This window comes from Sesamum indicum, linkage group LG9 (assembly GCF_026168435.1).
Source record: "Sesamum indicum cultivar Baizhima isolate 11 linkage group LG9, ASM2616843v1, whole genome shotgun sequence".
Taxonomy (NCBI): domain Eukaryota; kingdom Viridiplantae; phylum Streptophyta; class Magnoliopsida; order Lamiales; family Pedaliaceae; genus Sesamum; species Sesamum indicum.
Genome location: NC_142665.1, coordinates 16,552,033 through 16,566,959, shown reverse-complemented (window position 1 = coordinate 16,566,959; position 14,927 = coordinate 16,552,033). Strand labels below are relative to the sequence as shown.

The following is a 14,927-nucleotide window of genomic DNA, read 5'->3' as shown; positions in this document are numbered from 1 at the left end:
ACCTTGATCCTAGGTGGTAAGGAGTATTTATAAGGAGTAAATGTCTATACACGAGTCAGAATCTTAACCTTCCAAGCGGTTGTGGGGTTGGATTTTTGAGTCGGTCCAATTGGGTTTGATCCAACCTGATGAAAAAGTGCACGGATTTTGGGTCCTCGTTGGGAATTTTAATATCTTATGGAGGGTGTTTTCACATTTTAGATAATTTCCTTATTTTAGCTCATCAATGTACTTTACGATGTTTATTTGACTTATCTTTATGGTAGGCCTTTGCATCAAAATGTCATCCAAAATATTAACTGATACTTTCAATTTATATTTATTGATTTGTTAAACTTCTAGGGATGCTTACAATAACGTAATTGAAGGTGACGCGTGATTTTTCTCCGACAATCTTGAAGAGATTACTCCACTTCCAAGAACAATCTTCAAGCCCTTGGATCGACATTAAGAGCAAAGAATCATGGAATAAGTTTTACTCCAGACATTGCAACACTTCTTACTTTATAAAATGCATTTACCTATATATTTCTTGTCTCATAATTTATTTTTGCAAACACAAAATTTATGTAAATAAAATTTTTAGCATGCCTAATAGGACAATCTCTACCCTCATCTCTCCTCCTATATCAAAGTTTAAGTCATCATTTCCAAATGTCCAATGACACCCAAGAAGAATCAAGTCACTGTGAACGAGGAAATTATTGATGCCATCTCTACTACAGCTGGGCAATCCTCTACCGAAGTCAAGATCGTTGATAGGACTCCTTCTAATGATTCAAACTCGACAAGTTCTACCGAGATCAACTCAAAATCCACTCTTTTAGCTACCCTCCCCTCCATGACAATCGAAGTAACTACAATGGAGGAGCAAATATTGGCCCATACCATTATCTCCACAATAAAGTCATTGATATCGCCTAATTGATGATAAAACAAAAGCATACAAACGTTGAAGAGCGCAACAACCAAAATTATGTCTCTTTCTCAAACCATATTGAAAATGAGAAGCAAGTGGATAAAGCACCACCAAAGCATGACTATGTGCCAAATTATGCTCATCCTAAGAAGTCTATTACTACATTGTCTCTTCAATGAATGCAAGAGATGATCTCCCACACCATCAAAGCCCATATGGCGGACTGACCCAAAGCTTGTCCACATATTCAAAATCATATACCAAGCGCATGGACGCCTTGAGGATGCCGATAAGATATCAACTGTTGAAATTGCAATAGTTCAACTGAAAGGCAAACCCAAACAACATGTTGCCCACTTTATTTAAATATACAACAATGCCGAGACTAACGGTGACTATTTGGTGAAACAGTTCGTCCAGTCACTTAAGAGAAACTCTTTTGATTGGTATGTCGATCTGGAAGCCAATTTGATAGATCGTTGGAACGAACTAAAAAAAAATCCGAAACCGTTTCTATAGCACCTACTAGACAATTAGTATGATTGAACTCACCAATGCAAGATAGTGAAGGGATGAGCCAATCATCAACTACGTCAACTTAAACTACAAGGACAACAATGATTTTATATTTCCGATGACATTAGCCTGTGCAGCAATTTGAGATACATGCTTTTGATTCGGCTTCTGTTGCTCTATTTTTTTTTTTTTGAATAAAAAAGGCGATAGGTTTCATAAAAGTAAGGAAAGAAACACAACTAACAAGTCACAGTATTGGTCTAGTAGCAGAACCCTTGCTAAACCAGATAGAGTGAAGACCACTAAACTACTAAGCCACTAAGCTAACCACAAAATGCTCCAGCACACCAACAACAAGCAAATAACCTCAAATCAAGACAGAACACAACTAAACAAAATCAAGACTAAACAATAATATAGCTTACTCATCCACCTAATCTATCACGGACATAACCTGATCCTATTGTGTGCCCATTGATAATTCTCCAGTAGCACGTCAGCCTCTCTCCATGCACTCATACGCATGTTTCGCCTTCATCAATTTCTTGCATCTGTGTTGCCAAATCAACCAACACAAGGTAAAAAATTGGCATTTGTCTATCTCTCCCACGCCTTGTGCCACTTGAAGTACCCACTCCAATACTCCTTCGTTCCAAACCGAGATATATCACCAAGGGATACAAGATAATGCCCAAACTTGTCTTGCAAAGGGACATTCCAGAAACGTATGCTTAACAGATTCTATTTGTACACCACACATCGCGCAACAAGTATCAATACTAGAACTATGCTGGCCAAGATTGTCCAACTTGGGCAAGGTTCCATACACATGCGCCACATAAACACCCTCACTTGGGGAGGAATTTTTGCACCCCAAATCATTGGTCACACTGCACCTGACTAAGAAACTACTGTTATAGATGATTTAGCTGCATTCCTCTCTCTTATATCCATCGCATGTATATATGCGCTTCACACTGTGAAGTTCCCCATCTTATGGAAACACCACCTCCATCTACTCTCCTGTGGCCCTGGTCCATCGATCCATTGACAACCCTCCTCCAACAGTAGAAGAGCTTGCAACAAACTCCTCCAAGTCGTCGAAGGCCTTATGCCCAACGTTGCATCCAGAAAAAATCCTTGTCTAAAATACCTTGCCCTTAGTACTTTACTTAGTAAGGCGTTCGTCCGATTGATCATTCTCCAGCCCTGCTTTGCTAGTAGTGCCAAATTAAACCTTTCAACCCTTGGAATCCTAATCCCCCCTGTGACGTAGACTGACACAACTGCTTCCAGGCAATCAAATGAATTCGTTTATCACCCTTCAAATGTCACCAAACATCAGCGATAACAAATTCTAGATGACGAAATATGCAATCAGGCAACTGAAAGCATGGCATAGCATATGTAGGTAACGGCTGCAATACCGACTTTATCAACACCCCTTTCCCACGCCCGCGAGAGCAACTTAGTGTTCCACCCATTTACTCGATCCCATAATCTATTATGGATGCCTGTAAATCGCACTTTTCTTGATCTCTAGCTCGCCGCTAGCAACCCCACCAATTATGATAGTGAACCAAGCGCACTCCCAGTACGACTGGCAATTGGGACTTGCATCTGACAGACAGCTCCCTACCACCATGTTAGACTTTTGTAGATTAATCACTTGTCTCGATGCTTTTTCGTATGCACCCAGAATTCTCCGAACTTCCTCCAACTGCGTTTCATGAGCCTTACAGATCATCAACGTGTCGTTTGCAAATAAAAGATGTGACACTTTTGGTGCTTGTTCTGCAACCGCCATCCCTGTTAACCATCCTTGTTGTTCCGCCTTTTGCACAAAGGATAAACAAATATGGAGACAAACGTGTCAACCTGGCGGATGCCTCGCCTCCGTACCTAGGTAACCAAATAGCTCTCCGTTCAGCATAAATGAATATGAGATAGTCATAACAAGCATCATAATAAGATTAATAAACCGGTGATGGAATCCTAATCTAAGAAGTACACCTTTGAGAAACGGTCATTCCACCCTATCATACGCCTTGCTCATATCTAATTTGACAACCACAGTGCCACCTTATGAACGAGTAAAAGTTTTAAGATGATGATTAATCCTGAAAGCTAACAACACATTATCAGATATTAGTCTACCCGGGATTGACTGGGTTTCGAATATAATAGAATCAAGAAAGACCTTCAGAAAATTAGCTATACATTTTGACGCAATTTTATGAATCACATTGCATAAGTAGATCGGACGAAGCTGAGCCATCATTTTCAGTGACTCACTTGGGAGGAGAACCACATTCTTATGATTCATTTTACGATGTAAAGCAAGATCATTCAGAATATAAAGGAGATGACACGACAAATCATTTCCAACAATAGGTCAAAAATTTTGAAAAAAATAACGGAGCTTTGCCATTAGGACTTAGGGAGTTAAAAAGGAACATACCAAAAACAACTTGCTTCACCTCAGCAATAGTGAAGGTTCGACTAGCAATCAGTTTATCTCTATTGTGACCCGAGGCTGGATAACTGATAGAACTCATTCTTCTCCGACTCTATCGGTTGAGTAGACGAGAAAGTATTATGAAAATGCTAAAGTATAACCCCCTGGATCTCTACCTCACTATCTTTCCAAACCCTAGCCTCATTAAGAAGCCGTGTCATAGTGTTTCGTCTTTTTTGGCCTGACGCATACGCATGGAAAAATTTAGTATTCCCATCATTGTCTTCTAATCAATGAGTCTTACTCTTCTATTGCCAATGAAACATTTCATGACTCCTTATATCCTCGATTCGCTGTCGAATACAACCCATCTCCTCATACAACATTCTACTTAAGCAATTTCTTCACTTCTCTAGCCGATTTAATGAAGTTCTCCCGATTCCAGCAAAGTAAATGAACCCGACAGTCCTTAATTTCTGCCACAATCTACTGTTTGGCTCTATTGGCTCCAACCTTGGTCACACTTGCTCCACTACATGAGTGCACTCTTCTGACTATATCCATCGAGCCTCAAACCGAAAGAGTTGTTTTCTTCTAGCCCTATGTGCACCTCTATCCAATTCCTACGAGATGGCAAACATTAAATGATCAGAATACGAGCCGCTTTATGCACAATGTACGAGTTACACCTTGTGTTACTACATGCGCGGTCTAGTTGTGTCCAAACAATATGCAGGTGTTGTCTACAATTACACCACGTATATCTTTTCTCATGGAACCCCAAATCACTCAAGTCACTGGAAGTGAGGGAGTTAGGAAAGTCATCAATTTGCAACTGTGGTCTAAGTACTCATAATTTTTTATTTGGATGGAATATCTCATTATAGTCCCCTGTCATGACCATGCTGCATCTAATTGTGTACTAAGTCTGGTGAAGCTCCTATACCCTTTTCCTTATTTTTGTATCCGCCTCTCCATAGAACCCCGTGAACCTCCAATTTGTCGATTGACCCACCGAAATTACATCAACATCGATGCAGATTGCCGAAAACAACCGCAACTGCACCAAGACATCTTTCCTCCATAGTAGTGCAAGACCCCCGACTCTACTCACCGATAGCAAACACACCCCAAACATATTCACCCAATCCCTCACCTTTTCAAACTTGTTCCCGCATTTTGCTTCAGACAGAAACAACAATAAGGGCTGGAATTCTCAGACTCAATCTCCGAGTTTTCGATCCATCGAGGTCAACCCTAACCCGTATAGTTCCAAGATTAAACTATCATTACTCTTGGCGGGGCTGCTCCACAACTGCTGCCATTTGGGTTATTTTCATTCTGTTTGCAATTAGTACCCGCTTTGTCGTATTCTCACTACCACCCCATATTATTTTTCATTTTTGCTTAATGGGACCTCTTTGCGCCTTTCCTCTATCCGCTGCCCTTGAACCCGAATAGTTTCCTCCACCGCACCCTTCACTAAAAATGACAGGAACAACAACCAATTCCCCTTCCCCGAAGATATCTCCTACCTAGGCCTGAGTGAAATGCACCACCTCTGAATCTAGAACATGAATCCTTTTTGGATTGAAGAAGGCTCCCCCAGTACACTCGTATCCACTTGATTTGCATCCAAAAATCCCTCACTCGATCACAGTGGTCAAAACTTCTTGTGGATTTGTTGGTTGAGATTCACTCGATTTTCGATGGAGAGCTTGGTCAATGGTTCCTTGGGGAAAATTCACATCAACTGTTTGTGAATCCGAGCTAGCCTTAGTGCTACCTTCCTTAACTAGTTAAGAGGGACATCAGTTATGCGAGGTGTAGGACTAAACATTTGGGAAATCTCCTAAAGCGTGGGAGTAGACTCACTTAAGGTGTAGTTGGGAGTGGGTTCAGTATTGATGGGGTTGGGCTCAGCATACGTGGGCTTCATATGTTGGGATTCAATGTATTTAATTGCTTGGGCCTTGATTTGGCCTTCACCTTACCTTGAGCTGGGCTCAAGGCCCGCAGACAAATTGGAGACCATCGTAGCTATTATAAATTCATTGAATTCAGACTGGTCAAGTGGGCCACGCTGTTGGACTTCGAATAAGTGGGTTGGACTTGATTACTGCCTTGAATTTATCCAGGCGTACTCATACACCCTTATGAAGTTAGTTATTTCTGCATGAAGAGACCTGTCATTCACCCTCTGCATTTGACCCCACATTCTCACATCGTCCCTGATTCCCTGTTTCCACATTTTTCACTCGTCGTTGGGCTCCCTTCGTCTGAAAACTCTGCACCCCTCGATCACCCACCGTCCAGGCGTTGCGCAAATTCATTCCCGCTGACCCTCCTGCCCCATCTACTGTCGTAGCCCCCTACAATTGAAGTAAATCTCACTTCCCTAGACTCTCTGAGCCATGGTCCATACGGCAAGACCTATATCCTACCTGACTGCACCTCCTCCAGCAGCTGAACAGGAATCAGGCAATCTGTCGTAAGTGAACATCACCATGATTTCTTCCGTCTCCTCCCATCGAACACACACGCAATGCTCATATCAACAGTTTACCCACATCCAAAGAAACTCGGATTCAAACTTTCGCTCCCCTCTTAAACTGAGCTTGAGCATGATTAGAGTCATGGAAAACTTGCAGCTTATTCTCGATATACTCCACAACCTCCCTTGACATCATTCATAGTGGTAAGTCATGTATGAACACATGAACAGAACACTAGTTTCACTCAACTTCCATATGATTCTCCTCCGCATGGCCTCAATTAGAATAATTAAATTCTTATAGAAAAACCATGGTCCTCCGTTCAATGCCTTGTCCCCGTCCACTATATGATTGAATTGTAATAAGAAATGATTTTCCATCAATAGACTTAAGAACATTCTTTTGATCGGTCGTAGGCTTTTAGCAATGTCATATTTAGCACATAAAAAAGAAACGGATGCGTTGTGAGTAACTGGCCCACCAGCAACTTCTCCCTTTCAGATCGACCTTCCCATGCTGCAGTTCGAAGAGTCAGACCCCCATCGTCCACATCAGTCAATACCAACAAACTCTGTAAACAGTCCATCCTCAATCAACAAGACGTCAAACAAATGAGATTCTATCAATCTCCCCAATCGCGTCCACGACATGAGTGAACCCGTCTAACCACTCTCCCACTGTCAACAAGGCAAACCAACCTGCAAAGAAAATCACACACGAAGGGAAAGACATGTGAAGGTTAACTAAAGATAGCAGCAAGAAACCGACAATGAGTTCCAAACTTAGATTACGAAGGAATCTTGGGTATTCCATCCCCCCCCCCGGGCAGGTCATCATTCGTGGTGGTAAACCATGTATGAACACGTGAAAAGAACACCAATTTAACTCAACGTCTATAGTATTCTCCTCCGCCATGGCCTTATTCAGAATAATTAAATTCTTACCAAAGAACCATAGTCTTCCATTCATGGCCCTGTCCCAGTCGACTATATGATTGAATTGTAATAAGAAATGATTTTCCGTTAATAGACTCAAGGACATCCTTTGTTCGATCGTTGGCTTTCAGCAACGTCATATTTAGCACATAAAAAAGAAACAGTCACATTGTGAGTAATTGCTCACCAGTAATAACTTCTCCCCTTCCAATTGACCTTTCCATGCTGCAATTGGAAGAGTCAGACCCCCATCTTCCACATCAGTCAGTACCAAAAAACTCCGTAAACACTACATCCTCAATCTACAAGCCGTCAAACAAATGAGATTCTATCAGTCCCCTGCCCAATCGCGTCCACCGCATGAGTAAACCTGTCTAACCACTCCTCCGCTGCCGCCGAGGCAAACCAACCTGCAAAGAAAATGACACACGAGAGGGAAAAGACAGGTAAAGGTTGACTAAAGATAGCAGCAAGAAACCGACTATGAGTAGAGTGCCAAACTTAGATTAATCCTAGAAATCCCCCTCCCCCCTCGATTTATGAGTAACCCTGTGATCGAACCAAGCAAGTGCATGCTAAAGTAGAAACATGCAATTCCCAGCCTAACACAACTCTAAACTAAAGAAAGCACCCTCTCATAAAGCGAAAACTCTTTGATACGAGATAAACTACCACCTCTTTAATTGGTGGATCTTGAAAACAACATTACCTCTAGACCTAGTTTTCTATAATAATAGCAATGTTGTTTATTTTTTCTAGATTTCATCGTCACTTCCTTTGAATGTTTTTGTTATTCATCTTTTTGAATTTCTTCTCTTTGTTTTGTATTGGTATTTCAAAATATAAGCATATTCTACAAAGTTAGCCTTGACAGGAATAGAATAAATTGAGTTGTGCTTATCTTTCAATCAATTTTCCTCGTAAGTCCTCATATAGCTGATCAACTCTTGGAGGTTGAGATCTCTCTCTCTTTTTTTTTTTAGATTATTAGCACATTTTGTATTGGCTCATTTTATACTATCATCATCAATGGCATTAGTGTGCAACCAACTTGATGATATCGCAACATTGGGTTCTACATAATCACGATATATACTAAATAATGAAAATAAAATTGATAAAATATTATATCTTAGTGCATATGATTGACTAGTACCAAGGCCAAGGTCAAGATCAACAAATGCAAAATAAGCTTCTACGTAGCTTGACATGTATGGAGCTGATTGAAACCAATCATCTTGTTATGGTGGTTGAGGCATGTAGTAGTCTTGAGGTCTATGCACAATTATATTATATTGTTTATTTCATCTACTGATATATCGTATGTGTTGCAAGTTTCAATTTGTACCCGTACGCGCTTTACGGGCTCCCGCTTTCTTCTCAAGGAGATATTCTCCCTGCACATTAAAAATCATATTAGTAGGGATATTATCGTTAAGTAATGATAATGATGGGGCATAGAAGTGGGGCCCTGAATGGAGGTAGTAATCATCCATTGGAGGTCCTCTAACGTGAGGGGGACCATCCTTCCAGAGGAAGTATCCGAGAGGTGTTAGCTCGGCGTTGGTAGCTTTCATTGTTTTCCCGTCTTTGGTGGCATATAAAAAAGAAAAAGAACAAGTATGAAATAAATGATGTGAGCAAAAAGTGCAGTCCTCATACTAGAGGGACAATTGGAGGATCCCCTCAGATTCAGGGGATTGTTGAAGCCTGTTGTGTCTCTGTTGGGTGGTAAGGATGCCTTCTCAAATTTTCAATGAGGTTGCTAAGGAGACCTCTTTCAGTTGGAGTCCGAACCTTTTAAGATTTATAGTACTTCTATCTGAGGGTGCCACGTGTCCTCGAAGGTCTGCTGGCCCTTATCTGAGTCTGTGAGGGGACCTCCAAAAAGGTCCTCCTTGGCTGCGACCTAGGTCCCCCATGGGCGTCATGTGAGGGACCTTTCAACTTTTGCTGGGGGTCTTCAAGTGTCTAAACTTCCTTGTGGGCTTGTGAGGTCTTTTTAGATCAGGGCCCTCTCGAATTTGATTCGACTGGACTTTTCTTTTGTCAATCTATTTTCTTGCGGGGGGGGACCTTGCCGGTCCCTCTGGGCCTTATGGTCCAGAACTAGACCCTCTGCGGAGCACCATTGACCTGTATTTTTTTCTTTTTTTTATGCTGCTTGGATCTCTTTACACCAGTCCATTTTATGTACATTACATATAATGAATGATTTAATATAGTTAAAAATTAGAAGTAGAACAATAGAGACACAATAGTTTCAAAAGCTTAAAGAAATAGAGAATCCAATATCTATAGTATATATGAAGGGAGAGCACTTTGGTATGTTTTCTTTATTTAATTGATTTGTTATAAATTTTCATCTAACTTCCCCTCCCCCTATTATCTTTTGATAGGTATTTCCGTGTCATCTTCTTTTGGTAATCATTTTTTTACAAATTTAATATTAACTTATTGTGTTATATATATTTTATTAAATAATAAATATTTTAAATAATTTTTATAAAAAATTTATACACACATAAAGTGTACCATAAATTATTAATTATAATTAAATTCAAGGGAATAAAGTAAAATTGCAAAACCACCCAAATGGGTTTAGCGGACCAATCCGACCCTGGACCGACCCATTATGCAACTTGAGGCAGGGCTTTTGTAATTGTTACAAACAATTCTTGAAAATACTAAAAATTGTGTGGTGGATGAACCACCGCCGGCTGCCTGTCGAGGGTTTTTTTTTATTATCTATCTATCCACACTCGCAATTGCATGCAAATTTTAAGAGATTTCCATTAAAATCATGAAAATTTTGTGCTTCAGCAATGTGGGAATGATGATTCCCAACAAATACATCACAGGTTGAAATTAAATTAATCCACAATTAATCAACACTAAGTTTCATAATGTTAGATCTTTATATGCTATTCCAAATTATAACGACATACACAAAATAAGATTTGAAGTCTCATTTAATTTGAACCAAGGTAATTATACGACGTCCATTTTTTTCTTATTTTCTGAATCAATTCTTCTATAAGGTAATGAAGTCTCATTTAATTGCAATTTCCCCCTTATGGAATTAGATAAAAAAAAATTATTATTTACCTATACTATATAGAGAAAGGCATTTTTTTCCTCATAACCGCCGTACCAATTTGTTTTTAAGTAACCGCTGCCCTTCATGATAAAATAATTATCTTAATCAACTTTTCAAAATTTATATTAATTGATAAATTATTATTCTTTTCTTTCTTTTTTTCTTTCTTTTTATTGATGTAATGCATTGATTTATATATTTATCTTATTTATAATATATTTTAAAGTGTGAAAAATTACTTATTATATGCATGTAGAAACGACGTGCCACAATGCTAGTAAAAAAGAAAACCCCATTTTCATTCATAAATAGCGGTTACTTACACCGCAACACTAATTTTTACAATTACAAAAAATATCCTTATGTATTTTCAACCACCCCTACTCAAATTCTTCTTTCCATCTATATGATTAATACTATCTATCTATACTATTATGAAAATTTTACTCACACCAATTACTTTTGTGTCAATAATATCCCTAAATTAGTTTTATTTTTTATTTACTTCTTTTTTTTAAATATAATATGTTGGTTTATATATCTTATTTTTATTTATAATATATTTTAAAAAGTAAAAAAATATTTATTATATGCACACAGGAAGGATGTGTCATAACGGCTAATACTATTATAAAGGGAGGAGGATTTTAGACTCAAAGTGATAATTGTGATACGACTAACTAAATTATATAATATCAAAAATACTCATCAACCTTCCAACTCAGGTTAAATTTACTCAACCAATTTTCTTTAAAAAATTAATTCCATACAATTGCATGCACTCAAAAATTAAATGAACTCCCATTGTGTTTAAGCTTATTATTGATTTAAATCGAAATAACATATTATTATTTATTTTGTATATATATATAATTTTCATTATCAATATAACATATATATATTGTACAAAGTATTAATTTTTAATTTAATTTAAATAAAACATGTGTCGATAATTAACACGTTTAAAAAAATTACAAATTAGTATTTATACGTGAGGTCGTAAGATAATAACAAATTTTAATATAAAAAAATTATAAATTTTAATAAAATAAAAATAATATTAAAATTTATGCACATAAATATTGCTTGGCACCATATGAAGTGATAAAAAATGAAAAGCTTAGAAAAAATCCCAAATGGCTTGTATGGTCTTTCGTTTATAAACCAAATCAAAGAGGGGGAGCATGGTTGGTGGGTCAACGAGACCATCAAATCCCAAAACACCACAGCCATTCATCATCATCACCAAAGGATAACACATCGCATTTACATTTAAAGTGATTTTCATCAAGTGGGAACCGACCAAACATTTCACAAGCCGACCACAGGTCCCCACTCCACCCCAACTGTAAAGTCACCAGAAAGGCACAAAAGGTGCCCACATGAAGGCTAAATTGCATTTTTGGTTTAGGGTTAAAATCAATTTTGAGCCATAAATATTTAGAGTATGTTATTTTTTAAAATATTATGATTTTAATTGAATAATTAAATTTAAAGTAGCAATTATTGGAACTGAGAACACGACCGTGTTGAAAGATACGATCTGGCAGTGTTTGCCGTAACACGGTCGTGTACGAACCACAAGGAAATACTCTCTATAATCAATTTTTATTTTCTTGTAGCGAAACACAGCCAGACAGTGTTGCCAGCTTCCTTAATTTTAACTCTAATTTAAGAGGTTGGACCAAAATCATAACATTTTCGATAGATGAAAGGTCAAAATCACACCCCAAAATGTTTTGGGACGAAAATCAATTTTGGGCCCAAGTATAGGGACCAAAAGTGTAAATTACCCACTGCAAGAACGAGTTTTCACATACCATTCTAAAGAAGCGGAAGTTTTTGCTTTGACCCTTGAGGACCCTTTCAGCCAATCTGAACTCCCAATGTGTTGAGTTTTGTGGCTGAAGCAAAATTGATGGCCCGAAGTTCTTGTCCCATTTTATCATTGGTCAACGCCATCTGTTGAGGGCAATGAAATCAAAGCTGATGCCATCGACTTTAGAGACCACAAGCTAGGAAAGTAGAATTACTTTGTAGGCCTCAAAGTCAAAAGGCTATTATCAATCTCATCAGGAATCGCACGCCAAAGATATTCAAATTTAAACAAAGGGGAATTGCTGAGAGCAAACAAATATAGAACCATTGCGTTCTTAAACACAAATGAACATCAATTATATAGGCAAACTTTGGCACAGACATCATCATCAGTGTTTTGAAAAGAAATGGAGGTGAGGCGAACAATCATGAAATGAGGGGGACAAAAAGACATCTAATTGGAGGCCACCAAAGAAGCCTGACTATCAAGCTAAATACTTACTACCAGCAGCAGCATTCACTTTTCCATTTTTTTTCTTTTGTGGGGAGGGGGATGCGGGAGGGAAGCAGACTACTATAGAGAAAATAGCAGAACACACAAACTTAAATTGAAAATCTACTGCTCGTTATCAGGCTTTGGTGCTTCCTTGATCTCTTCAGAAATATCATCCTGTATCAGAACAATAAAGATACCGATCAGAAAATTTGTTCGACAATATTGGGCTAAAATACTGTGAAGAGGAAGAACTGACCTGCATGTCTGAAGTCCACAAAGTGAGGTTGTCACGGAGAAGCTGCATGATTAAGGTGCTATCCTTGTATGATTCCTCTCCAAGAGTGTCCAACTCAGCAATCGCCTCATCGAAAGCCTTAAACAGCATATAAGTAAACATTAAGCGCATCCCAAGAAATTTTCTTAAACCGAGACAAGCCCTATTTAATGTTTAGGTAGAAGTGTACAACGTCCTCGTTCGCTCACCCACCACAAATAAATTGATATGACCTCATATAAAGCGGAGTAGACATTATTTTTTTTCTAGTTTGTAAAACAAGATAGTTAGATCTAGCAAGGGTCATTTATCAAGCATACCTGCTTAGCAAGATTACAAGCTCGATCAGGAGAATTCAAAATCTCATAGTAAAAGACTGAGAAGTTGAGTGCGAGTCCAAGGCGGATTGGATGTGTTGGGGCCAACTCAGAATTGGCAATATCCTGCAGACACCAAAAATAAACTCATTTTAGCCAATAGTTTGCATATACAGTACATTAAACTCATGACCTGCTCTGATTTGCATCGAATTATTGCATCTGCAAACAGATTATGAGAAGGTAAAAAAGGTAAAGAAATTAATGGATACAATTTTTTCAGAAAAGAAAACTCTAAGGTACATATATCCATAATCACATAAACTCTAGCAGCAACATTTGCATCAAACTGCTACATATAGTATCTCAAATGAACTCTTAAAGCAGATATAAGCTGGATGTGCGTCTGTGTACGACATATACACAGACACAAGCAAAGGTTCAAACTGGAATCTCATCTCATAGCTGGTTGCAACTATATCTAAACAAAGTGCCCCGTTTGCTGAAACAACCGATGAAACACCAAAGCAAATTGAGTCAACAAAATAATTCACGCACATCAACAACATTTTCCATTAATCTATTAAGAACTTGTTAAAGTGGGCAGTTCAATTTATTACAAACTCAACATCAATCAGATTAAAAGATATGGTGAAATTAAAATTCCCGAGATCCACCAAATAACTTAACCTAAATGCATAAGTCAACGAAGAACAAAATTCTGCAGAATAAAAAGAAATTAGTCAAACACGAAACCCTGACCTGAGCGGACTTGTACGCGGAGAGAGTGTTCTCAGCGGCTTCCTTGCGCTCAGCTCCAGTCTTAAACTCCGCCAGGTAGCGGTGATAATCACCCTTCATCTTCAAGTAAAAGACCTTGGAATCACCGTTGGATGCAGATCCGATGAGTTTCGTATCGAGGAGCTTGAGAATGCCGTCGCAAATGGAGGAGAGTTCCGACTCGATCTTGGATCTGCAGCCTTTGATGGAAGTCACGTGACTCTCATTCCCACGGCTCTCCTCCTTCTGTTCGATTGAGGAGATTATCCTCCAGGAGGCGCGACGAGCACCTATGACGTTCTTGTAGGCGACAGAGAGGAGGTTGCGCTCCTCCACGGTGAGCTCGTCGCCGTCGACGGCACCGACTACCTTCTCCATGAACTCAACCATCTCCTCGTAGCGTTCGGCCTGCTCGGCCAGCTTGGCCATGTACACATTCTCCTCGCGCGGGGATGCCATTCAGATTTGGGAAAACGAGAGGGATTTTGATTTCTAGAGAGAGAAAGTGCAGGAGCCAAGAGAGAGTGAGAGTGGCGAAATACGACGGAGCGGTTTTAGGATTCTGTGTACTTATTAAATTTTTCTCAATAATTAATTAAATATTTATAATCAACATTTCGGCCGAATGGTTTGGACTATTCACTTTCGGCCCAGTGTGAGATGGGCCGTTTGGTTGTATACAAATTGGGCTTTATCAATATCCAAATGTAAATATTTGAGACAATATAGCAATTCTTGGAACTGGAATTGATATATTTATTATCTGCCTTTAAGGAAAATTACTTGGAGCACACCTGACATTTAATATAATTATAAATA

General features: G+C 38.8%; 1 protein-coding gene across 1 annotated transcript; it reads right to left on the bottom strand.

Moving 5' to 3' along the window:
* Window positions 1-12,573: 12,573 nt before the first annotated feature.
* On the bottom strand, window positions 12,574-14,678 carry LOC105178285 (14-3-3-like protein 16R). Its single transcript, XM_020699135.2, has 4 exons — window positions 14,091-14,678; window positions 13,332-13,454; window positions 12,994-13,110; window positions 12,574-12,911 (listed from the first exon to the last, which is right to left on the bottom strand). Exons 1-4 carry the CDS (start codon window positions 14,565-14,567, stop codon window positions 12,858-12,860), a joined length of 771 nt encoding a protein of 256 aa, XP_020554794.1. The 5' UTR covers window positions 14,568-14,678; the 3' UTR covers window positions 12,574-12,857.
* Between the last annotated feature and the right edge of the window lie 249 nt (window positions 14,679-14,927).

Bases quoted from the DNA above. Each gene is read 5' to 3' on its own strand.
- LOC105178285 (XM_020699135.2), bottom strand. From the start codon at position 14,567: ATGGCATCCCCGCGCGAGGAGAATGTGTACATGGCCAAGCTGGCCGAG. The intron at 13,111-13,331 runs GTATGCTTGATA...ATGCTGTTTAAG, and splicing joins CTTGTAATCTTGCTAAGCAG to GCTTTCGATGAGGCGATTGC. The intron at 12,912-12,993 runs GTCAGTTCTTCC...GTTCTGATACAG, and splicing joins TGTGGACTTCAGACATGCAG to GATGATATTTCTGAAGAGAT.